Source organism: Magnolia sinica, chromosome 16 (assembly GCF_029962835.1).
Source record: "Magnolia sinica isolate HGM2019 chromosome 16, MsV1, whole genome shotgun sequence".
Lineage (NCBI taxonomy): Eukaryota > Viridiplantae > Streptophyta > Magnoliopsida > Magnoliales > Magnoliaceae > Magnolia > Magnolia sinica.
The window spans coordinates 959106-983402 of NC_080588.1; the positions used below are offsets into that span (position 1 = coordinate 959106).

Below are 24297 nucleotides of genomic sequence, written 5' to 3' on the forward strand. Positions count from 1 at the left end.
TGGATGGACGGAGTAGATATATAACAACTACATCAAGGTGGGCCCAATGATAAGAGGAGTATCACCTTAGGTAAAGTCGAGCTTACATCTAATACACTCTCTTCAGAAAACGACTTCTTCTTTCTTCAAAAAATTCCACATAGGTGAGCCTTTTGTAAAGAAACAGGTGCAATGAAAGAAAAGATATAACAAGAAATGAGAGAGTTATGATTGTTTTTGTGGGTCACTCGATACCGAAAGCAAACATGACTTGATGACAAAAAAATTTAGGCCTACGTTTGAACGGGTAAATGGTGTCAAAATGAGATAATTCTAAATTCGTCTAAAAGTTTGTCCAATTATCTTTCTAACAAGTACGTGAGAGTTATGGCTGCTTTCGTGGGATTACATGTATTTAGAAATGAGAGTAAACACGATGACTTTGGACCTATTTTTGAATGATTAAATGGTTTCCAAATGGAATTATTCAAAATTTATTTGAAAGTTCGTCGAATTATGTACAAGCACAAGATCACCCTGATCGAACCTTTGATAATGGAGTTATGACTGTTTTCATGTGGTCACGCAATGCTGGTGTGGAGAGCTTGTGTGACTAACGTCATGATAGATTTTGGGCCTACTTTTTGTGGTTAAATGGTGTGCAAATAAGATAATTCCAAATTCATTTAAAATTTCATCAAATTATCTTTCCAACAAGTATAAGATCACCCAAATCAGAGCTGTAACGAGAAAATTATGAATGTTTTTGTGCGATTGCGCGATGTTAGAAAAGAGAGTAATCCTGCGTGATCGTGCAAGAGTACTGGATTTTAACGTAACTTTGATAGGTTATAACTCCCCCGTTTCAGGTCTGATCGAGATAATTTTATGCTCATTTGAAAGAAAATTCAATGAAATTTCAAATGAATTTGAATCATCTCATTTGAACACCATTTGACTATCTGTAAGTGGCGCAAAATCTATCATGATGCGTGAAAGTACTGGATTTTGACACAACTTTGAAATGTCATCACTCCCTCATTCCAGGTCCGATCATGGTGGTCTTGTGATCGTTGGAAAGATAATTCAATGAACTTTTAAATTGCGTTAGAATTATTTCATTTGGACACCATTTGACCTTCCAAAAGTGGACCCAAATTTCATCGTGACATTATTTGCATGAGAGTACTGGATTTTAACCCAACTTTAAAGGTGATAACTCCCTCGTTCCAATTTTAATCGGGGTGATCTTGTACTTGTTAAAAAGATAATTCAATAAACTTTCAATCATTTTTGAAATCATCTCATGGGACACCAATTGACCATTTAAAAGTGTGCTTGAAGTCCATTATGACATTAGATGCGCTTGCTTGCTCTCATTTTCAGTATCGCACGATCGTACGAAAACAGTTATAACTTCCTCATTACAGCTATGATTAAAGTGATCTTATGCTTGTTGAAAAGATATTTTGATAAAATTTTAAATGGATTTGGAATAATCTCATTTGAACACCATTTGACCATCTAAAAGTGAGCCCACAAAACTATCATGACGTTAGTCGCGCTCGCTTTCTTTACTAGCACTGCGTGATCGCAAGAAAATAGTCATAACTCTATCGTTATAGCTACGATCGTAGTGATCTTATACTCGTTGGAAGATAATTCGATAAAATTTCAAATAAATTTGAAATTATCTCATTTGAATACCATTTAATAATCCAAAAGTGGGACCAAAGTCCATCATGATATTAGATGTGCTCACTCTCCTTTCCAACATCGCGTACTCGCACGAAAGCGGTGATAACACCCTCGTTAGAGGTTTGATTAGGGTGATCTTGTACTTGTTGGGAAGTTAATTTGACGAAATTTTAATTAACTTTTCAATAATCTCATTTAGATGCCATTTTCCCATCAAAAAGTGGACCTAAAGTCACCATCTTTTCCAACTTTGTGCGATTGTGCAAAAATGGTCATTACTCCCTCGTTATAGCTCCGGTCAGGAATTATGTGCTCGTTGTAAAGATAATTTGATAAAATTTTAAATGGTTTAAGAATCATCTCATTTTAATACCATTTAACCATCCAAAAGTGTGTCCAAAGTCTATCATTGTCATGCTCGCTCTCCTTTCCAGCATCGCACGATCATGTGAAAACGGTAATAACTCCCTCGTTAGAGGTCCGATCAGGTTGATATTATGCTCTTTGGAAAGAAAATTCAACAAACTTTCGAATGACTTTTGAATCATCTCATTTAGACACCATTTGCCCATCCAAAAGTGGGCCCAAAGTCAACCATGATGTAACATCACGATAAACTTTGGGCCCACTTTTAGATGGGATAATGGTGTCCAAATGATATGTTTTAAATTTTTCATGGATTTAACTTTCTAATGAGTATAAGATCATCTTGATTGGAGCTGTAATGAGAGAGTTATGACAATTTTCGTGCCATGCTAGAAACGAAAGCAAGCACGACTAAGGTCATGATGGACTTTGGGCCCTTTTTGGATGTTTAAATGGTGTCCTAATAAAATTATTCAAAATCCATTCAAAAATTTATCGAAGTATCTTTCCAACGAGCATAATATTACATTAATCGGAGCTATAATGAGGGAGTTATGACCGTTTTTGCGTGATTGTGTGATGCTAGAAACAAGAGCAAGCCGGCACAACAAAAATCATAATGGACTTTGGGCCCACTTTTAGATAACCAAAAGGTGTCCAAATGAGATAATTCCAAAAATATTTGAAATTTCATTGAATTATCTTTTTAATGAAAATAAGATCACCCCCATCGAACCTTAAACGAGGGAGTTATAACCCTTTAAAGTTGGGTCAAAATCCAGTACTTTCGCATGACTAACATCATGATAGACTTTGGGCCCACTTTTGGATGGTTAAATTGTATCCAAATGGGATGATTCTAAATTAATTTAAAATTTCGTTAAATTATCTTACAGCGAGCATAAGTCACTTTGATCAGACGTGTAACGAGGGAGTTATGACATTTCAAAATTGGATCAAAATTCAATAGGTCAAAATCCGGTACTCTTGCGCGATTGTAAGCTCGCTCAATTAATGTCATAATGACTTTTTTTTATACCACACGCACACACCCCCACACGCTCACGCCGCAGTGGGATTTCACCACCTATGGATACTCGAACCCTTGACCGGGTGTTGAAACTCTTGAGAGTCTACCACCGGAGCAAGAGTAAGGATCTCAAATGGCCTTGGGCTTACTTTTAGATGTTCAAATGGTGACCAAATGAAATGGTTCTAAATCCATTTAAAAGTTTATGGAATTATTTTTTTAACGAACATAACATCACCCCGATTGGACCTGGAATGAGGGAGTTATGGCCTTTCAAAGTTGGAATGAAATCTAGTACTCTTGTGCGATCATGCGAGCTCGCTCTCTTTTCTAGCATGGCGCCGTGAGAAAATGGTTGTAACTTCCTTGTTATAGCTCAATGGCCATAACTTCCTTGTTATAGCTACGATTAGGATGATCTTGTGCTAGTTGTAAAGATAATTCGATAAACTTTTAAATGACTTTAGAATAATCTTATTTGGACATTATTCGACCATTCAAAATTGGGCCTAATGTCCATCATGATTGTTACATTTGCTCTCCTTTCCAGCATCACACGATTCCACGAAAATGGTAATAACTCCCTCGTTATAGGTCTAATCGGGGTGATCTTGCATTTGTTTGAAATGTAATTCGATAAACTTTCAGATGGATTTATAATTATCTCATTTGGACCATTTGAATGTTTAAAAGTGGGCTTAAAATTTATGATATCGTCAGGTCGTGTTCATTCTCATTTTCAGCATTGAGCAACACACAAAACCGGTTATAAATCTTATATTTTTTACTATCACTTTTCTTGTATTCTATTTGTTTCTTGGCAAAGGCCCATCCATGTAGAATTTTTTGAAAAAAGAAGAGAAAGACGTTTTATGAGGGAGTAGATTAGATGCAGCCCCAACTTCACCTAAGGTGATGTGCCTCTTATCATAAGGGCCCACTTTGATGTAGTTGTTTTATATCCATGTTGTCAAGTCATTTTAGGCTATAGGCTTTAAAATGTAGCATATCCAAAACTCACGTGAACTATAGGAAAAAGTAGTAATTGAGCATCCAACCATTAAAAACTTTATACGACCCATTGTAATGCTTCCATAATATTTATTTGCCATCTAACATGTTTATAAGGTCACGTTAACCTAGACGGCGAAACCAAAAAACAAATATCAGTTTCATCTATAACTTTTGTAGTACAAACTTTTGTAGTCCATTATAAGTTGTTAATGGTCAACCGCCATTGTTTCCTATGGCATGGTTGGGAATTGGATAGGATTCTTTTTTTGACTAAAATGAAATAGAAAAATAGATGGACGGCGTGGATATAGAATACATGCATCAAAGTAGGCCCCACAATAAGGGTCGAACCGTCCTGGCTAAGGCCGAGACCACACCTAATCTGTTATCTTTTCTGACATGCTTAAGAAATTTTATTTTTTTAAAAGAAAAAACAGTTAATAGAAAAAAAAATGTACATGTAAGAGTTTGTTAGAAACTAATGACAAGAAAAAGTACAATTATACATAAATTTAAAAAAATACTTAAAAATAATTTCATTTAAGAAAAATAGAGTGGATGCATATGTAGAAAAATAATATTTTGAAAAATAATGTTATTTGAGCACTCCTACAAAACTTAAGGTATATAATAGTTAAAAAAAAAAAAAATATCCCTACAATATCTATACAATATTGACATGGAGAGGTGATTGCGTTCCGAGGAACTCAGCGGGCTATAGCCTATGTAGCGTACTTAGTAAACTGTGGCACCCACGGGTGATGTTTGTATCTCATCCACGCCGTCTATCTGTTTTATCAGCATATTTTAGGAAACAATCTCGAAATTGAAGTATATCCAAAGCTCAAGTGGACCACACCACAAGAAAAAACGGAGATAATGATATCCACCATTGAAACCCATGTTTATTTATCATCCAACCCGTTCATAAGGTCACCGATACCTAAATGAAGGGACGACAAAAATATAAGCTTGATCCAAAACTTCAGTGGCCCCATGAAGTTTTCAACGGCAGGCATTCACTTCTCAGGTTTATCCAGCCATTGATCTGACAGGCTCATCACGGACCTACCATGGGCCCCCCAAATCTCCAAAATTGGATGATACTGGCCATTGATTCCTTGGCATTCCCTCCATTAAATGCTGCTTGTTGGTGCATTTTTTTTTCTTAATTAGGATTTTTATTTTTTTGGGTTTTTATTTTTATTTTTTCTGACCAAGCCATGGATTAGATGATTAGGATTGCTTGAAAAGAAAGATCCTTTACAACTACAAGAAATCAATGATGGACCCAACTAATGGATGGCTCAGATTAATTTGATCGGACTTATTTTATATAAACAATCTTGACCATTCATTTTAGAGGCTATTGATCTGATGGTTAGAATCATCATGTCGACTTAATTTTTTTTCCTGTAGTACTAGGTGATATCTTTGATGAACTGGACGGTCTATATCGATGGATTGGACCATCCGAGTGTCCTGATGCAACTAGGAGTACCGTATCATTTCTCAGTCACTCATCGATACAAGCGGCTGCATGCTAACTTATCATGCGATCCAACTTCCCTGCCAACGTGCCACTTCCTATATCACATCTGACCGTTGAAAACAGTGGGTCCCACTAGGATGATCATATGAACAAAATTCAGGTGGGTCAACTCATCATATAGGTGGTCTCTGAAAGTTTTGGATCATACAGGAAACAAAGGCAACTGATTATTAAAAACTTCCTGTGATTTCTAAAAGTTTTGGATCAAGCTGATATTTGTTCTTTCTCTTCGTCCATGTCTGAGTGACCTTATCAAGAGTTTAGATGGCAGATAAACATTACTGTGTGCCCTAGGAAGTTTTCAATGGTGAGCATTCAATTACTAGTATTTCCTATGGTATGGTCCCCTTGAGATTTAGATCCCCTGTGAATTTGGATTCATGTCCTAAAATGAGTTGCAAAAACGGATGGACGGTATGGATATACAATACATACATCAAGGTTAGCCCTACGGTTAAGATCGCACCGTCTTCAGTGAGGCCAGGTTAGCACTTAATCCTCTCCCATTTGCGTAGATGTCGTTATCAGTATGAGAATCTCTGTAGAAATTAATAATCATAAACACCTCCCTTCTATGTTCTAAAAATAGTAAAAACCACTCCTTTGGTTTGGATTATTGCAATACCTCATGCCTCCAAGAATACGCACCAAATGACAAAAATACCCTCATCTATGTAATACGTTTTACCCTCATGTGGGGCCCACTGCTATGTATAAATGGCATCCAATCCGTCCATAAGGTTATCTCTGCCAAAATATTCAATGACCTAAAATGTAAACTAATCTATGGTTAGATCGGCCTAATATCTTGGTATTCCATTTAGGGACGCAACTTCGGTGGATCCCTGTGATTTATGTTCCTTACATCCGAGCCTTTCATCCGTTTTAACAGCTCATGTTATGGTTTTGTTTCAAAAATAAAGCAGATGCAATCTCAGGTGGACCACACCACAGTAACCAGTGGTGAATGACCATTAAAAACTTATCGTGGGTCACAGAAGTTTTGGATCAAGATGATATTTGTGTGGTCCTTTCATCCAGGTCTGTGTGAACTTATGAACAAATTGGATTTCAGATAAACATCTTTCATCCAGGTCTTTGTGACCTTATGAACAAATTGGATTTCACATAATCATGGATACTATTTTCTATGGTGTGGTCCACCTCTGCTTCATTTTTGGGACCATGCCCTAAACTGAGCTTTCGAAATGGATGGACGGCAACTATGTAATACACATATATCACAATGGGGCCCATGTGATGCACTTCCACAACATCCAACCTGTCTATCACCTAACTGGCTCCTGAAAGACCTATCATCCATAAATTATGTAATTTGAATGTTAATGCCTATGTTGAGATAGATCAATTAAGATTGAACTCGTGAGATGAACTGTTCTTTCAATCATTGATGGTTACAAAGCTAATGTGATTTTAAAAGAGTGGGTTAGTCCTTCCGAATCAAATATTTTTGCCATACATTTAAGGAATTTAGATTTTTCTTTTTTTTTTTCCACCAATAGTTGTGAGCTTTGTAGTTATTAACAGAACAAAGATTAATGGATTTAAAAATTAAATGTTAAAAATGCTAATTTTATTAATGTATATTTGATGCTTAGTATAACAAAATAAACTTAAGATAAATAAATACATGCAATTGTTTACGTGGGCAAACAATCAACACGGATGGTCAACAAAATGCAACCAAGTTTAATTTTTCAGGTAAGAACTTTGTTCATCAGGAATACAATGACAATAGGTCGTGAATATCTATATTACTATTGGGCCTACTAATGCTTAGTGATCTAAGCTAACCTAAACCTCATATGTTTTGTAATGTAACTAGACAAATGTATATGAACTAAAACTAAGATAAAAGCAGAGTTGCATTGTGTAGATTGATTATATCAGGCATAGGCCTGCAACTCCTGATCTCGTTCTGCTTTTACAGCTTTGATAGGTGGTCAAATTCTCGTAGGTTTTGTTACTAATCCAATATCTTTGGCAATTACAACACTCGGTTGTTTTTTTATATCATTCTAGCATTATTAAAGTAATCTTTAGAAGTTAGAAACCATTTCTAAATATCTTGCCAATACGACTACAGAGAATCAGAGATCCATTGTTTTTACGAGATCAGACTTGTTGCCATTGGAATCAAATCAATCACTCCAATATGATTTGATAATGACCCACTTCTCAAATCTTCATAATCGATCACCACGGCATCACTCATCCTCTATAAGAGGATGTTCATTTTGAAAGGACCGTGTGAGATGACCTTGCTCAACATATTTGAATTTGTGGTAATATTTCTCTCTGCGAGTTTTTTCAAGCCTTTTCAAGCACAGGCCCAATTATATGTGATACATATATTAAGGTTGGGTGTCATTAAGTATAGTGTTTTATCAAAGGACCTATATGACTTTGCACTATTTTACCTTTAGTAAGTGACATCAAATGAGACACAATAAAAATATTCTTCATATTCGAGTAAGGTTTTATGACTTTGCACTATTTTACCTTTAGTAAGTGACATCAAACGAGACACAATAAAAATATTCTTCATATTTGAGTAAGATTTGATCCAACATGAATTGTCATGGTATCAACACGTGGCGGCATTTCATTGGTTCAAGTGGATACTCTAAAAATGAGTGTAAACCCGGGTAAAACAATGAAATGTGAAAGAGGGGTGAGGAAATACCCACCCTTGAATTCGACAGGGGCCCACCCAAGTCGCAAAACTGGTTGAATCTTGTCATGAGCCTTCATAAGGACTGGATTAAGGTCTGAACAGCCATGATTATATATATGAAGAAAACAGCGGGTCCCACACGCTACTCAATAGCGGTGGGGTTCCCTCTCAAAATATGTTCCTGTGCTATGGCCCATCTGATGATTATGAGTTTTGGGCTGTGGAGAGTTTCTGAGCTGATGAATCTTATGGACGGTTTGGATTCCGTGAACGCCTTAGTGGACCCCAGTCCCCACATGTGACCAGTACTAGCCCCATAAAATCCAAAATTGAGAGGAGGTATTTACAATTTCAGAAAAAATAGGGGAGGTATTCGAAATTACTCCACTAGAAATCGAGATTTAGACGCGTTTGGGTCTTATCTGTCAGAAAGCAGCAGCTCTCCAGAGACTAGAGAGAGAGAGAGACGGAGACCTCTGAGAACCGAGAAGAAGCAGAGAGAGGGAGAGAGAGAGAGAGAGAGAGAGAGAGAGATGAAGGTGAAAGGGAAGAGATTTGAAGGGAAGGTAGCGATCGTAACAGCATCTACGCAAGGTATCGGTTTCGGCATTGCCGAGCGTATCGGATCGGAAGGCGCTTCCGTTGTTATCTCCTCTCGCAAGCAGGTTCTCTTTCTCATAGTGACAAATATCGTTATCGGCAATTTCTCGGGAGATTTTTAATTTTCAGAGGTTTTTCTCGGGACATTATCGGGAAAATCTTGCAAACAAAAAAAAAGAGAGAGCTTTTTACTATATTCCGATTTAATCTCGCTATATATTTAAAAATCTTTTGGCGAAAATTTCGCGATATTATCGTCTCTCTCTCTCTCTCTCTCTCTCTCTCTCTCTCTCTCTCTCTCTCTCTCAGGCTCTAGTTCCTCTGATTTGCAGAAGAACGTCGATGAGGCTGTTGGCAAGCTCAGTTCTCAAGGGATCGACACCATTGGGGTCGTCTGCCACGTGTCAAACGCGGAGCAGAGGAAGAATCTCATCGAAAAGACCTTACAGGTAAATGGCATTGAAGATTCCCTTTGTTCTTGATCGGAATATCAATAAGAATGTAGATTTGTAGTCGGAACTGTTTCTTCTGCGTTTGGAATGAGAAGTATTCAGTTTAGTCGAGAGGAGAATGGCAAAAAATCCAATACCTTTTCCTTGTATTTGTTGTAAGGAAGTATCCCTAGGATTGAATTCATATGCCGTTTCCACTACAATTTTGAAAGTAAACGTAATCGCAATTTGGTGCCCAAACATCAATCTCAATGTTAAACAAAGAAATTGCAGTTTATTATTATTATTATTATTATAAATTCCACTGGACCATAAATAACTCAATTCAATTTGTTAGTGCATCCAAACAGGCCCTTTGAGAATTATATGCTTCCTTTGAGTCCTTGGTTTGTACAGTGGGGTGGGACTTTTTGATCTGGACCGTTGATCTGATAGGGCCATGGCGGAAAGATAATAAATGTCCCCCGTCGGACAATTTAAACCTCCAATTTGGTGGTCTTGAAAATCAGAAGTGAAGGAAAATTACGCTATTAGTCCACATTCGAAGGAAAATCCAAAAGGGGGTGGGGCTCACTAGATCATCATTCTACAGGGATCTTGAAAATCTAGGGATTTTTTGTTTGTTTGTTATTTCCACCCATCATAGGCGGGTGGGGCTCACTAGATCATCATTCTGCATCTTTGAACCATGGGCCCCACTTGTACAGTATTAGGAGTAATGCAGGACGGTCTAAACTAGAATGCATGTGTGAGCACAGAAATTATCTAGCAAAATAAACTAAGCAAATCAATTGAAATATTCACATTCCACATCGTAGTAAAGATAATAATAGAGGAAACATGCAATGGTTGCAAACCATCATCACAATCTTGCGATACCATATTCAAATCATGCGTGGATTGGATCTAGTGAGGGATAGGACCTTCCGATCTTGCATGGTTTCAATCCAACAATCAATGCAGCTTCTCTAGTCCAGGAAATCAAAGGATTTCTGAAATAGGGACAGTTGGAAAATCTGAGAGAGGGTTGGGATCAATTCTTAGATTTTCAGGGTCAATAGCAATCAAAAAATTATTAGGCATAGAAAGAGAAGAAAAAGGTTGGAGGGCTAGAAATAGAATTTGGAAGAAGAGAAGAGATCAAGGGAATAGAAGAACTTACCACAAAGAGAAAGGGGCAGGGAGGTACTAAGCTTTCATTAAAAAACATTATTAGGTTTAGGGTAGAAAGCACCCTATTTATAAAATTTGAGTTTAAAAGAAGATGACTAAACTACCCCTATAACAAAAGAAAAATAAAATAAAATCATGCATAATAGATCAGTCTTCTAACTCATCCTACACGTGTGTCCTCCTAATGTGGGGCCTTTAATTAATCTAGGGACACGTGTAAGGTTTTCAAAATCCTCATTAGTTGTGCCAAGAACCATCTTCAAGCCATAAAGATGTATTCGTCGGTCGCCTTCATCTTGGATAAACTTTGAAGGGTCTGATGTCCTCATCATGGAGCCTCTAATGTTGTATATATAATTGGGTCAAGGCGATGTTCATGGATGAGTGTATTTTAGTTGTCTATTTGGCTCATGATTTATGGTTTACAATGCGCCCTTTGATTGTTTCCGTAATGTCGAAAGGAAAAATAAAAATAAAAAATATCTTGATATTTTGCATATTGCAGAAATATGGGCATATAGATGTAATTGTGTGCAATGCGGCTGTGAATCCAACTACAGATGCCATCTTGAAAATGAAAGAATCCGTCTTAGATAAACTATGGGAAGTCAACGTCAAGACCTCTATCCTACTCTTGCAGGTATGATTCGAACAAGTTCGTGTCAAAGTTGAATGATATTTTGCCTGAAGGATTCTCACCACATTGCCATCGCAGGCTGCTGCCCCGCACTTGCGGGAGGGATCATCAGTTGTTTTTATTTCCTCGATAGCAGCATACCAACCACCAGCATCGATGGCCATGTATGGAGTCACCAAAACAGCTCTTCTCGGGCTTACCAAGGTGCTTTCTTGAACCTGTGTTTATGCGTGATGTGGACCTTTATACTGATTAAAGAGAGAATATGTACTAAAATGTGTAGTGCAAAAAGAACTACCAGAGCAATTTGGTGGTTAGATTTAGAATCTCCACTCCAAGCATTAGAGGCACTCTGGTGATTCCAACTCTAACTAAATGAAGCTGCAGTATCGTTGGCTTCCTTGTCAATGTGATATGTGTAAACCTCAGGTGGAGCGGGAAGCTTCTAGCCAAGGTATTTGGTAACTGTAACGGCCAAGGTATTCAGTAACTGTAACGGCTGGCCATATGACCATCATGGTACGGCTCAAAACAGCCATTATGGCCTCCTGTAACAGCTGGCCGTATGGCATAATGGGTCTCACTTTTACTGTTACGGCAGTTGTGTGACGGTTTTTTAATACCTTAGTTGTAGCTGCATCTCCAGGAAGTGCGTTGCATCGTTCTTTCCAAACTCCCTAGGTTTTTTCATGGGAATGTTTGCTAGAGATTTAGGCCCGATGATTACAGGCTTGCAAAACCAACATCTATTAGACCTGTAATATAAGTAGGCAATCACGGACTCCATGTGAAATGAGAGGTCAATGAAGAAACTTGAAACTCATCTAATATATAGGCAATACAACTTATACTGAAAAATAAATAAATAAATAAAAGGCAAATGGGCAATGCAGAAGAAGATGACTCACTGAAAAGCTGGCAATGTTGTAAGATGAACCATGGGTCCCTACTCATGGTTCAGTGGCAGACAGTATGTGTTTCAACATTGAGGTCATGGGTTCAGGTGGCCATGGGGTGTGTGTGGGTGTGGCAAGGTGTTCCATTGCGGTATCGGTAGGCGTAACGGTGCACACCGTTACCAATACGGATACGCCCCGTATCGGCCGATACGGGGTGTATAACGGTGCCAAAAAAATTAAGGTAAAAAAATTATGGAAAAATATCCATTAAATCCCGAATATTCTAAATAATCCAAATATGCATTCATTTATAATTTGAAACATGTTTATGGTGGTGTAACGGTCCACGTCATGGATAGCATTTTGATTTTGTATGAATGGCCTTCCAGTACGATTGTGATAATGGTCCATTGGGAATGACCACATTGATCCCCAACTTGCTTGGGTCTTAAATCAAGTCAGATTGTGGAAACCAATATGACTCATCTAAAATAGGGTGAGTCGGGACTCTTACTAGATATGTTTAGGATTATTACAAAAAAATTAAAATTAAAAAATAGGAAATTTTAGAAGAAAAAATCACAAACTGTGCTGTACTTTTGGCTGCAAAGTTCATGATCTTATCCTCTTGTACAAATTGTGATGCTCTTTTGGCAATAGAAGTTCATGATCAATTCTCTTGTATGAATGTCTCTTTTTTTTCTTTTTCTTTTTTTGACCCCTTGGAAAGATTGCTTACCGTGTTTGTTTACAGGCTCTTGCAACTGAGATGAGCCCAAAAACCCGAGTAAATTGTGTTGCTCCTGGATTCGTTCCCACCCACTTTGCTAATTTCCTCTCAAGAAATGAAGTTGTTGTAAGTAATCTATTGCACTGTGTGTGTGTTAGGTGTCTTGCTTTTGGGACTTGAATTTTCTTCAAGACTAAGGGCCTTCTGAAACAAGAGGGGTTTTGAGTCAAGCAGCAAGTTTTAGAAATCTCTCTGTTATGTGTCTACTTTTGGGGCTGGAATCATCTTTAAGAGTATGGGTCTAAAACAAGAGGTGTTTTGAGTCATGAAGCAAGTTTTAGAAAACTATAATTTACTGAAAATTTCAAATGGGATGTTGCTCAGAGGAATGCAATCGAGGAGAGAACTTTACTCAAGAGGCTGGGGACTGCAGGGGATATGGCAGCAGCTGTTGCCTTTCTGGCATCTGATGATGCTGCTTACATAACAGGAGAAACTCTGGTGGTGGCAGGAGGGATTGCTTCAAGACTCTAAAATGTTTCTTTGTTTCCTATTTTAGTTGGAAGGTCACGAAGATTGTAAATAATGACCATCCACTATCTTCATTGTATATGTATGTGTGTGTCTATATATATATATATATATATATATATATATATATATGGGAAATGGTACCATGCGGTCGAGCGCTGAAACCTTAATATAAGGTCGAGACGGGTCTTATATTTCACCGTTCTGAGTGCTTTAGAAAAAGGCAAATGTATGATACCGTTACCAAGATCCGTGAGCTCCACCAAGATGTATGTGTTGTATCTATACCGTCTATCCATTTGGAAAGATCATTTTAGGACATGAGCCCAAAACCTTAGGTAGATCCACAACTTAAATTAACCACATTAGAGAAAGTTGTGAGACAATGATGCCCACCATTGAAACATTCTGAGGGCCCACCATGATGTTTTTTGTTTTTTCCATCCAACCTGTTCATAATGTCACACGTATCGTTAAAAAGGGTTAAATCAAACATCAGCCTGATCCAAAACTTTTGTGGGCCCCAAAAATTTCTCAATGATAAGCATTCAATCCCCACTGCTTTCTATGTTGTGGTCCACTTCAGATTTGAATCTATCTAATTTTAAGGCTAATGCCTAGAATGGACGGTGTGGATTTAACACTCGCATCATGGTATGGCTCACAAAACTTGGTAAGGGTAACACACTACCAAGATCAGTGGTTGTGGCACACCAGCCATTCCGCTTCCAAAGTGGACGGAAGCAAATTTAGTGAGGCTCAACTTTATCTTTCTGTTCTATATCCATGCCGTCCATCTGTTTTAGAAGATCATTTTATTACATGAGCCCCAAAATGATGAAGATCTAAAGAGCGGGTGGACCATATTATCAGAAACAGTGGTGATTGAATGCTTTACCATTAAAAACTTCCTAAGCCAATAATAATGTATACATAATGCTTATTTTTCATCCAAACTGTTGATAAGGTCATATAAAATTGGATGAGGTGAAAAAAAATATTAGAATGATCAAGACTTATGTGACCCATTGATTGTCAATCACTACTGTTTCCTGTGACATGGACCACCTGAGAATTGGATCTACTATAGTTTCGGATTCATGTCTTAAAATGATATATAAAAATGGATGGGCAATGTGGATATAGAATACTTCATTTTGATGTCTATATGATATTTCAAGCTGTTTGCAATGTAACCACTGGGATGAGCTAAGAACACAAAAAACTTGACTTGATACAAACTTTTTGTGACCATAGGAATGTTTCAAGGGTGGTTGTTCAATCCCCATTGTTTTCTCTCTTGTGGCCCATTTGAGTCTTGAATCCTGCTCGTTTTTGGTCACATGTCCTAAAATGATCTCATAAAACAGATGAACAGAATGAATTTATCATAAACATTATGCTAAATCTCACCTATGCTCCACACAAAAAGCCAACACAAAAAACTTATTGTTAAAGGCTCTGGAAGGAAATCCCGTCTGTGCGCCCAGTGCCCCTGCTGTGTTGCCATCACCAAGTTCTGTGGGCCCCACCATGATCTTAGTGTTATATCCACACTGTCCACCCATTTGGAGAGATTATTTTGGGGCATTAGCCCAAAAATGAGGCAGATCCAAAGTTAAAGTGGGCCACAACATAAAAAGTAGTGGGGATTGAATGCCTATCGTTGAGAGCTTTTTGGGGGCCACAAAAATTTTGGACCAAGCTTATATCTGTTTTGACCTTTCATCCGAGTCTATGTAACATTGCAAACATGTTGGATAACAAATAAACATCACGGTGGACCTTAAGAAGGTTTCAACGGTGGGCATCATTCTCTTTGATAGGGTTAATTTGAGCTTGAATATGCAGTTTTTATTAGGCTCGTGACCTAAAATGATCTCTCTAAAAGAATAGACTGTGTTTATGTAACATATATATATCATGGTAGGAACCATAAAACTTGATGACAGCTCCCTGATTTGCTCGCATCCCAATCCGTACGAGCCTTAGTAGGCCAAATGAATACTTAAACTGATAAATATCAATTACTTAGCGCCCACGGTGTAGTTTTCAAATTTTTCATCGAAGCGGTGGAAGACAAAACACGTCTGGACCTTATATTAAGGTTTCATGCGCTAAACCGCATAGTACCATTTTCATATATATATATATATATATAAAAGTCAAACTCAACAAACTGGAAAATGCGGCACCCTTATGGTGTGTAAAATATATTTTAGTAATTTTAATAATTTTCCTTCCAATCATTGCTCCTTCTCATTCCAAAATGTGCACCCCTCTCTACTAATTTTAAGGGAATAGGATTGCGCACTGAGACTCTTTTATCGTACTGAGTAAACTCAGTTGGGCCTACTATAAATGTATGTGGGTTATCCACGCTGTCCATCCGTTTTTCCAGATCATTTTAGTGGTTAAGTCCAAAATAGGAGTATGTCCAATGCTCAAGTGGACCACACCAAAGGAAAGAGTGAGAATAATGACTTCCACCGTTGAAAACTTTCCAGGGCCCACGGTGATATTTATTTGTCATCCAACCTGTTCATAAGATCACACAGACATGGATGAAGGGAAAACACAAATATTAGCTTGATCTAAAACTTCTGTGGGCCTCAAGAAATTTTCAACGGTAGAATTTTAATTCACACCGTTTCCCGTGGTGAGGTCCACTTGAGATTTAGATATATTTCATTTTTGGGATCATGCCATAAAATTATCTGTTAAAATGGATGGACGGAGTAGATAAAATATGTAAATCATGGTGGACCCCACAGAGTTTACTCAGTACGATCTCCATACTGAGTTACTCAGTACGCAATCCGCTTCCAATTTTAAGGGGTTGGCACTTGACCCTTACAAAGACAAATCTTGGAAGAGTATGACAAAACCAACATCAACCATAGGAGTTAATGTGTGGTGGTGAACTCCAAATCCAGATCGTCGGTGGTGATTGCATTTGTTGTCTGCCTCCTTCAAGTGATAGTGAATCTGGTTCTGCCGGTCATGCTTCTGTGCATAGTTCAAACACCTGTACACTCAACTTGAGGTTGTCCTGAGGAATTGACTTGATATTTAATAATTAATTAATAAGAATATTTTAGTATCAATGGAAGACAAAATTTGGATGTAAGATCTCAAATGAATTGTCTTTATAAAAATAAATAAATAAATAATCATAGCTATAAGTTTATATGGAGTTCTTATGAAATCTTAGCAAATATCGTGGCATTAAGATTTCGGGTGGTTCTAGCTAACATCATCTCTAAAGAGTAAGATGCATTTGTAGTAGGAAGACATGTTGTTGGTAAGGGCTTTAGTTGCTCATGAATGCATTGATTCCCACCACATGTAAGGAAAAAAGATTACTATATGCAAGCTTGAAAGAGAGTATGCAACCTTGTGGATTGGGTTTTCTTGATTAAATGTTGGAATGATTAGGATGCAAGCTGAAATGGAGGAGGTAGATTTAAGAGCATATCCAGTCGACCAATTTCTCAATTTTGGTCAATAGGTCTTCTAAAATTCTTTGAGAGATCTCTGGCAGGGGAATCCATTTTCACCACTTTCGTTCGTGGTTACAGTAGAAGTGCTTGGTAAGATGTTGGAAAGAGGGGCATTTAGTGGTCTCATTTCCAGGTTCAAGATGGAAAATGTGAAGTTTCAAGTCTCTCCTCCAATTCACCGATGGTACTATTCTGTTTCCGATGCAAGGTGATGCAAGGTATTTGAATCTCTGAAGGGCATTTGGATGCCTGTAAATGGGACTAACTGTAAATGATTTACAGCCTGTGTTTTGGATGCTGAAAATCATTTACAACTTTTAGCCCCATTTGATTTACAGGCAAAAAGCTGTGATTTCATTTACATGCTCTCTATTTACAGCCTAATGGCTATAAATGGAAAGATTGGCTTTCCATTTACAGGATAAATAATTTACAGGCTATCCAAACGCCAACAATCATTTACAGGCTACAGCTTACAGCCAAACATGATAGGGTATAAATGATAAACACCTGTAAATCATTTATCAGTTGAACCATTTAATCGTATCCAAACGAACCCTTAGGAGGAGGTGGATAGGATAGTGGAGGTTTTTGGGTGTCACGTTTGTTCTCTTCCTTGCATCTTTGGGACAACAATTGAAAGTTTAAAAGGAAACTATTAAGGTGGAGAAGTTGACATCTTTCATTTGTTGGAAGATCAACATCAATAAAAGTAATGTTTGAACGATCGCCAATAGATGAGGCATAACCGAAAAATCACACTAATTGGACGAATTGTATGTGTTACAATCGATGGACATTTGATTGTTGAATTTGAACTGTTCACCAATTTTCATTTCAACATCCTTCTGATTGCCTATAGTCACACCACTCTTCTTTTCACCATCTGATCAGTGTGATTCTTGGACCATACAGTGCTGGTGCCGATTCAGGCAGTTTGGCTTGGGTTACGCACCCCCATGCACTTGGATAGTTCCGATCATCAACTTGGAAAACTCATTCCAATCGAATTTCGTTCAGGCTCGAGGAAAGCTCTACTCAGCAACCACTCCATCAAAGACTCCAAAAAGATCAAACCAACAATACTTCGGACAGAAGTCTGACACCCAAGTCTTATTTACATTATTAATATGAGGTTTGAGTTCCCTGCTTGCCCCAAGTTTTTTTCATGTGGGGTCCATGGTTGATTTATCCAAGCCATTGATCTGACAGACCCAAACTGGCTTGGCCGGACTCAACAGGCCAGGGCTGAATCTGCCCAAGTAAAACCAGGTCTTGAGTCAGGCTTGACTTGGGGTATTGAACCGGATTGGGTCCTAGGATGGCTGAATAAGAGTCAAAAACACACTGCTGCCAAAATCAGCAACGGCCAGAACACGTCGAAGATATGGTTGACTGTGTTTTGGTTTCATTTCTGAAGAAGCAGCCATGAATCCTATCCTACCCCCACCTGATACCACTATTCATCAATCTAAACAATTTAAGGACATTGCAAATGGAAGGTCTGATTTCAAAAGCAATTCAGCCCACACTAAAGTCACCCAACATAACATTCCATTCAAAACAACCATATATAGGCTCCCAAAACCATTTGCAGTAGCTGTGGATTATCCTCCAAAAGCAATTAAAGAAAAAAATAAAAAATAAAAAATCCCTGAAATTCTCATGGCGCCTTCTGATACTGAACCATCTAAACAGAAGCCAAGCTTTCACAGTCAAAATCAACATCAACAGAATTTGCACATATTCACAAAACCCATTAACCAGAAGGTGGCAATCACTGTAAATAGACACTCCTTCGAAGCAACAAAAAAAAAAAGAACAAAAGTATTTATATGCACTTACCAACAAACAAATCAGCTACAGAAAGCAAAGAGGAAACCATTTTGGCATCTTCGCATCTTTACATCAGCCATACTAAAAATGCATATGCTAACACAATACAACATCTCCTGAAGCTGCAACTATCTCCAGTCGGAACTCATACGTGTATATCATCATCCTCACTTATTATGTCAATCTTCCTAGGCTTCCTTCCTGCTCTCAAATTCAAAATGCCCAATTTTTACATTCAACTAAAACTGAAATAGGAGACTGAGGAAGAGCGGAGAAAGTGTGATATTATCCCCAATATTTACACAGGAATGACATCAGCGCTCTGACTTTCATCGCACATCAAAACAAGGCCTTCGATGTATGCGGGTAGGAGGCAGCTCAACCACTGACAACCTGTTGAGACTGGCTCTGCAGATGGAACGATCATGAGCACATTATCGTGGCGTTGCACGATACCCATGACACTTACAGTGCTCCCCTCTTTGATATACCTGATAAAACAATATACCAGAGATCGGTGAGAGAAACCTCATAAAACAATCATGCCTTAAAACCCGAAAAATCAACTAAAAAATCAGCCAAATCAAGTCAACTTGAACACAGTCCAGTCTAGACTAGCAAGACTCAGTAACAACATTCAATTTTTTTCAGGGAACCACTCTGCAAACCCACCGCCCTTTCCACTTTTGGTAATATAGTACGATGTTGTACTACTGTTTTACCATAAGAGAACATGAAGGGTGAATTTATCAGTTGGGATCATTGCCGGTATCAATTCCTGTATGGGGTTATCTTCCCAAATCCCATTTCACCTGTCAATCCTATCTTTAAATAGGATAAAAACATAAATTTGGTAAAAATCAACAGGAATTGTGTAAAGAATAGAGATGAACACAAAACCCTTCTAAAATGGCTCATTAATTTCTACATAAGTCTATTTTTAAAGTTCAAAAGAAGTTGGCAAAAATCAACAGGAACCCCGAAAAAATAGGGAGAAACAGGAAACCCTCCTAAAAAGGGTTCATTAGTTCGTAAAATAACTCTATTTTCTAAGTTCAAAAAGAGGAAGGGAGGAACAATACTCGATTCTTGGCAGTTTGAGTCTTGACTGAGTTCATTGGATGAGTCAACTCAAAATCTGAGCAAGTTAGCTCGAATTCCTTATACATTTTTGAACTACATTGTGGGAGAGTTTTTCATCATTCAAAATCATCCTGTTATTTGTAAATGGCAACAAGGCTCACCCTTCTTCGAGGCGCATTATCCGGTCATCGCTGGAAAGATTACGCTCTGCCAACCAATGCAAAAAGCTTGGAGAAAGCTCTCTGTTTTCCGCAGTTATATCAACAACAGTCGCAGGTTTAACAAATGGAGCAACCTTTGCTCCGTACCCAGCTTTCACCAGTGCTCTTAACCCGGACTGGAAGTCAGAGATGTAGAAATCTGCCACATGCCTCTGTAACAAGAGTTAGGAACCGGTCACTATCCAAAGTAATGCTTCACACCGAGCACGATTGAAAGTATTGGACATGTTACAAAGAAACCATAAGCAGCAGAGGCAACAATGTAATGAAGATCAGAAAAATGCATTGAGGCTTGATTCTCCCACCCTCCCTCCCTCTTCTTCTTGTTATCATTCATCTGAATCTAATTAGTAAATGCAGAGTGGATTCACAAGGATTGAAAGTCATCATTCGGTCTTAAATCAGTTGAAGCCTTGAAAGTTAATTTAGTTGTTTTAAGGATTATTATTATTTTTAGTTGTGGTCTTTACATGAGACTCACAAGAATCATGTGTCATACATGCGTGGGGCATCCAATAAGCATCAAAGCATTCTTTCTTTTTTCTTTTTTTTTTTTTGCATAAGAGCCATCTAGAATTAGTAGGGTCCACACAGTTGTGTGCAAGGCCAGTTTTAGGTGAGCCATTTAAGAAATTCATTAGCTGAAATCCTATGAATTAGGATAGTGGAATAGGTGAGTGCAGCTACTACTTGGAAGCCCTCTTGGGTTTCTATTGCTTTTAGTTCCGACTTCTTTGATGAGCTTGTCTTGGTCAAGTAAAATAGTATTTGACCGTCTATGCATCATCTTTTCAGTGGTTGGGTTAGAGAGAAAAGCTTAGGGGGCGTTTGGATTGTAACTTTGTAAGTTACTTAAGATAAGCTACTTATGCCTCAAGTAGCTTATCTTGGTTTATGTACTCATTAAGCTGAAGTGATTAAGTAAATTTTAAGTTAAAAAGTTACTTATAATTGATCTTAAACCAAACTTAGTTATGTCAAATAAGTTACTTATATACTACTGTAAGTAGAAAAAGTAACTCATTTGGTGGTATCCAAATGGGCCCTAAGAACATCAGTGGAGTCCAAAATTGGTTGATCCTTTTGGTTGTCTCCGGGTTGTAGTTATAGAAGTTAGGAGTGCTAGACTGCTAGGTAACTTAGTTGATAGAAGTTCTAATTTTTGAAGAGTTTAAGCCTATAGTTGTAAAAGGCGTATGCTACATGTGTGTGCATGTGATGAGCTGTCTTGCTCAAGTAAAATTGAGTTTGACTATCCACCAATGTTGTCGAATCACAAATGCAATCATGTGCAATCGTGCAATCGCATATGTGGCCGCAAATTTTTTGAAAAGTTTATATATATATATATATATATATAAAAGAAACTAAGGAGAACTGTTCTAAGTTAATAGATAACTAATTTTACATATTTTAAATATATTTGAGAGAGATAAAATCAATTAAACATCAAGTCATGGACATTTAACAATATACTTAACAAGAAGTAACAACAAAATCAACAAGGCATTTATTTATTATTGTAGAAAATCAATAAGCTATCTTCCTTGAAACTTGAAAGTGCTTGAATTCCCAGAGAGAGAGAGAGAGACCACTTGTAATTAAGAAATGTAAGAGAAAATGAGAGTAAGAGAGTTTTGGAGTGAGAATATTGCAAATGGAGGAGATTTGGAAGCCTTTTTATAGGCAAAATGTTGTTTTTTCGCAAAAAAAAATAAAAAATTTAATGTGCCATGGCCAATATGCGATCGCATATGTGCCATGATCGCATATGCGATTTGTATATGGATATGTGCATATGCGGTCACACATGACAACACTGCTATCCACATCAGTTTTTCATTAGTAGGGTTAGAGAAATAACTACAATACAGTCCGAAAATGGGAGATACTTTGATTGGGCAGTGGTTACAAAGGTTAGGAATCCCAAGTGTCTTTAGTTAATATGAGCTTTAGTTTTGGAAGTTAGAATATTTAAGCATAAGGTTATTAAAGGCTATATGTGTGTGTAATATTCCTTTTCTATATCCTGCAGCCATATCTTTTCTAGAGTGATTCTTCTAGTCCCCTTTCTAGAAGTGTGTCTCTACAAAAAGTTCTTAAAGCTCTCCCAAGTCCTTTATTTGCTTATATTATCTCTTTTTTTTCTCTCTTTGTTACTGTTTTGACACCATTTGCCCATAATTTTCCACTTCAGAGTTGTGGAGACTTTTGTTATTAACTGAGTGTTCTAGGCAGTAGGGAGGTATGGTTCCAGACTACTTGGCCATTATGAATTTATATGATATCATAAACTCTGCTAGTTTGCGTTCTCATTGCCAGTCCCAAGCCGGGATAGAGGGTTGCGTCAGGTTGGTAAGGTTGCTGGGACCAAACTTCCACCACAACTTAAAGAATTTTTAAGTATACATTATGCTTTAACCATGGAATGTAAGGTAAGGAAAGATTTGATGCCCTATGGTTTAACTAAGGACATTGGTCATTGATAGAGTGAAATGGCAGAACAGGATTCGTGTAGCCAACCCCAAGGAATTGGGGATAAGGCTTAGATGATGATCTTTCAACAAGGAGAATACCACATCCAAGCAGGGATTTCTTGGGCTCATGGGAACTTTGTAAAGCATCGAAAAACATGGGCACCTGGACATTCCACCTACATTTGGTATTAGAAGGGTTTTTCGAGGATCTTGAGAAAGTGCTATTGTGCTTTTGTGAAGTATAAGATGTCAATGCTGTGAAGATGATTGGTTGGGTGTACAAACCAAAATGGCAGCTTTTTCTTTGTAATTAGAAGGGTTTTAAGAGGATGTTGAGAAAGTGTTCTTGTGCTTTACTCACAAGAACACCATGAAGATCTCAATGCTCAAAGAAGAAGAAGAAGAAGAAGAAGTATAAGCTGTCAATGCTGTGAAGATGTTTGCTTAGGATGCCCAAGCCAAAATGGCATCAGCTTTTTCTTTCAAGGAATGAGTTTGAATTTAACACACGGAAAACCAATCCAAAAATCAAAGGGACATGCATAATAGTTGGAGCATAGGCTTGTTCTAATCACACAAAGACCAGTTCCCACAACTTGGATCAGTCAACACATTAACTGATTGTCTTGTATTTCTGTCATCTTAAAGATAAGCCCACCAACGAGCATGAGTAATGTTAAGACTAAAAAAAAAAAAAAACCATGGATTTGGTCTTAGCAATAACATGCTAGTTATTGGGCCTATCATTAACTTGGAAAAAATACAACACAATCACCCGTTAACATGTTCATCAATCAATGCATCACCTCTTGGGATAGCCCAAAATTGGAATGATTGGGACATTCTAATGGCTTGATCAAAATCTTTCTTTTGAATGCACCATACACTTAAAGGAAGTGGACCATGCGATTATTCCACAATTAGAGCATATTCTCATTGATCCAGTGTCCTAAATGGATGAGGAGCCGATGATGGCATCACTTCAAGTATACCTTTGCGTACATAACAAGGGAGGAGGCAGGCCGCACTGATTTCCCGGTGGCTAGGCGAGTACTTGTGATCGTGCTGAAGACCTCATGTGCATATGCAAGCATAAAAAAGACCCCACACTGAGAAGATGCACATGGGCTGCTTTATAGAGCAATCCAGACCGTTGGATTGGAGGGATGTGAAGATCGGGTCGTTGGATCACATGATTGAGCTATTGATCGTGGATTGTCCACACTAATTTTTCTTAGATTTTATCAGCTTATAGGATTTATTTTTGTTTATGTTATGTTAGACACTATTATGAGTGTTTTTACTTGATTTTAGTTAGAATATGGTTATTTTCGTCAAAATTCACAAAACAGCGTGTTTATTGTAATTTTTGAACTTTCATGAAGCTATAAAAGCGGGTGGGCATGTGAGCCTCTAATGCAAAACAATTAACCACTTTATCTAAAAGCTCAAATTGATAGAGCATAGCGAATTACCCCTTTACGTCATAGCCCAGGCCCCAAATCCATAGGTTAGGTCATCGGCCAAACCCTCCTCATGGGCCCCAAATCTATGGGCTCCACCTCACACGAGCCACCCGCATCACACGGGCCCCAGATCCATGGGTTCTGTGGACCGCCCACCTCGAGTGTGCCCTTGCATCCCACAAGCTACCCCACTCGAGCCCGATGTGAAAATGCCCCCGCATTAATCACCCCCGGTGAGGAGTCTCGAACACAAGACCTCCCACTATGATACCAATTTGATGCAGGACAATTAACCACCTTTTCTAAAAGCTCGAACTGATAGAGCATAGCAAATTAATCCCTTTATCTTATA

At 37.9% G+C, this 24297-nt stretch overlaps 2 protein-coding genes across 2 annotated transcripts in view; one reads left to right on the top strand and one right to left on the bottom strand.

The window, feature by feature from the left end:
- The first annotated feature begins 8820 nt into the window (after positions 1-8820).
- LOC131228712 (tropinone reductase-like 3) lies at positions 8821-15608 on the top strand. The gene is made up of 7 exons (XM_058224560.1): positions 8821-9002; positions 9270-9386; positions 11068-11202; positions 11278-11403; positions 12853-12954; positions 13213-13451; positions 15490-15608. Exons 1-6 carry the CDS (start codon positions 8871-8873, stop codon positions 13360-13362), a joined length of 762 nt encoding a protein of 253 aa, XP_058080543.1. The 5' UTR covers positions 8821-8870; the 3' UTR covers positions 13363-13451; positions 15490-15608.
- Positions 15609-18553: 2945 nt separating this feature from the next.
- LOC131228706 (uncharacterized membrane protein At1g16860) overlaps positions 18554-24297 on the bottom strand; it is a 39820-nt gene continuing 34076 nt past the window's right edge. Inside the window, exons 3-4 of the mRNA XM_058224553.1 lie at positions 19943-20154; positions 18554-19189 (exon numbers count right to left, since the gene is read on the bottom strand). Of these exons, the coding sequence (XP_058080536.1) occupies positions 18997-19189; positions 19943-20154 (405 nt within the window). The 3' untranslated portion in view covers positions 18554-18996. The remainder of the gene's footprint in view (positions 19190-19942; positions 20155-24297) is intronic.

What these genes read in the sequence shown, in the direction of transcription:
- LOC131228712 (XM_058224560.1), top strand. Translation starts at nt 8,871, where the DNA reads ATGAAGGTGAAAGGGAAGAGATTTGAAGGGAAGGTAGCGATCGTAACA. An exon ending in CTCTTCTCGGGCTTACCAAG is followed by an intron (nt 11,404 to 12,852) that starts GTGCTTTCTTGA and finishes GTTTGTTTACAG; the next exon opens with GCTCTTGCAACTGAGATGAG. An exon ending in TCTCAAGAAATGAAGTTGTT is followed by an intron (nt 12,955 to 13,212) that starts GTAAGTAATCTA and finishes GATGTTGCTCAG; the next exon opens with AGGAATGCAATCGAGGAGAG.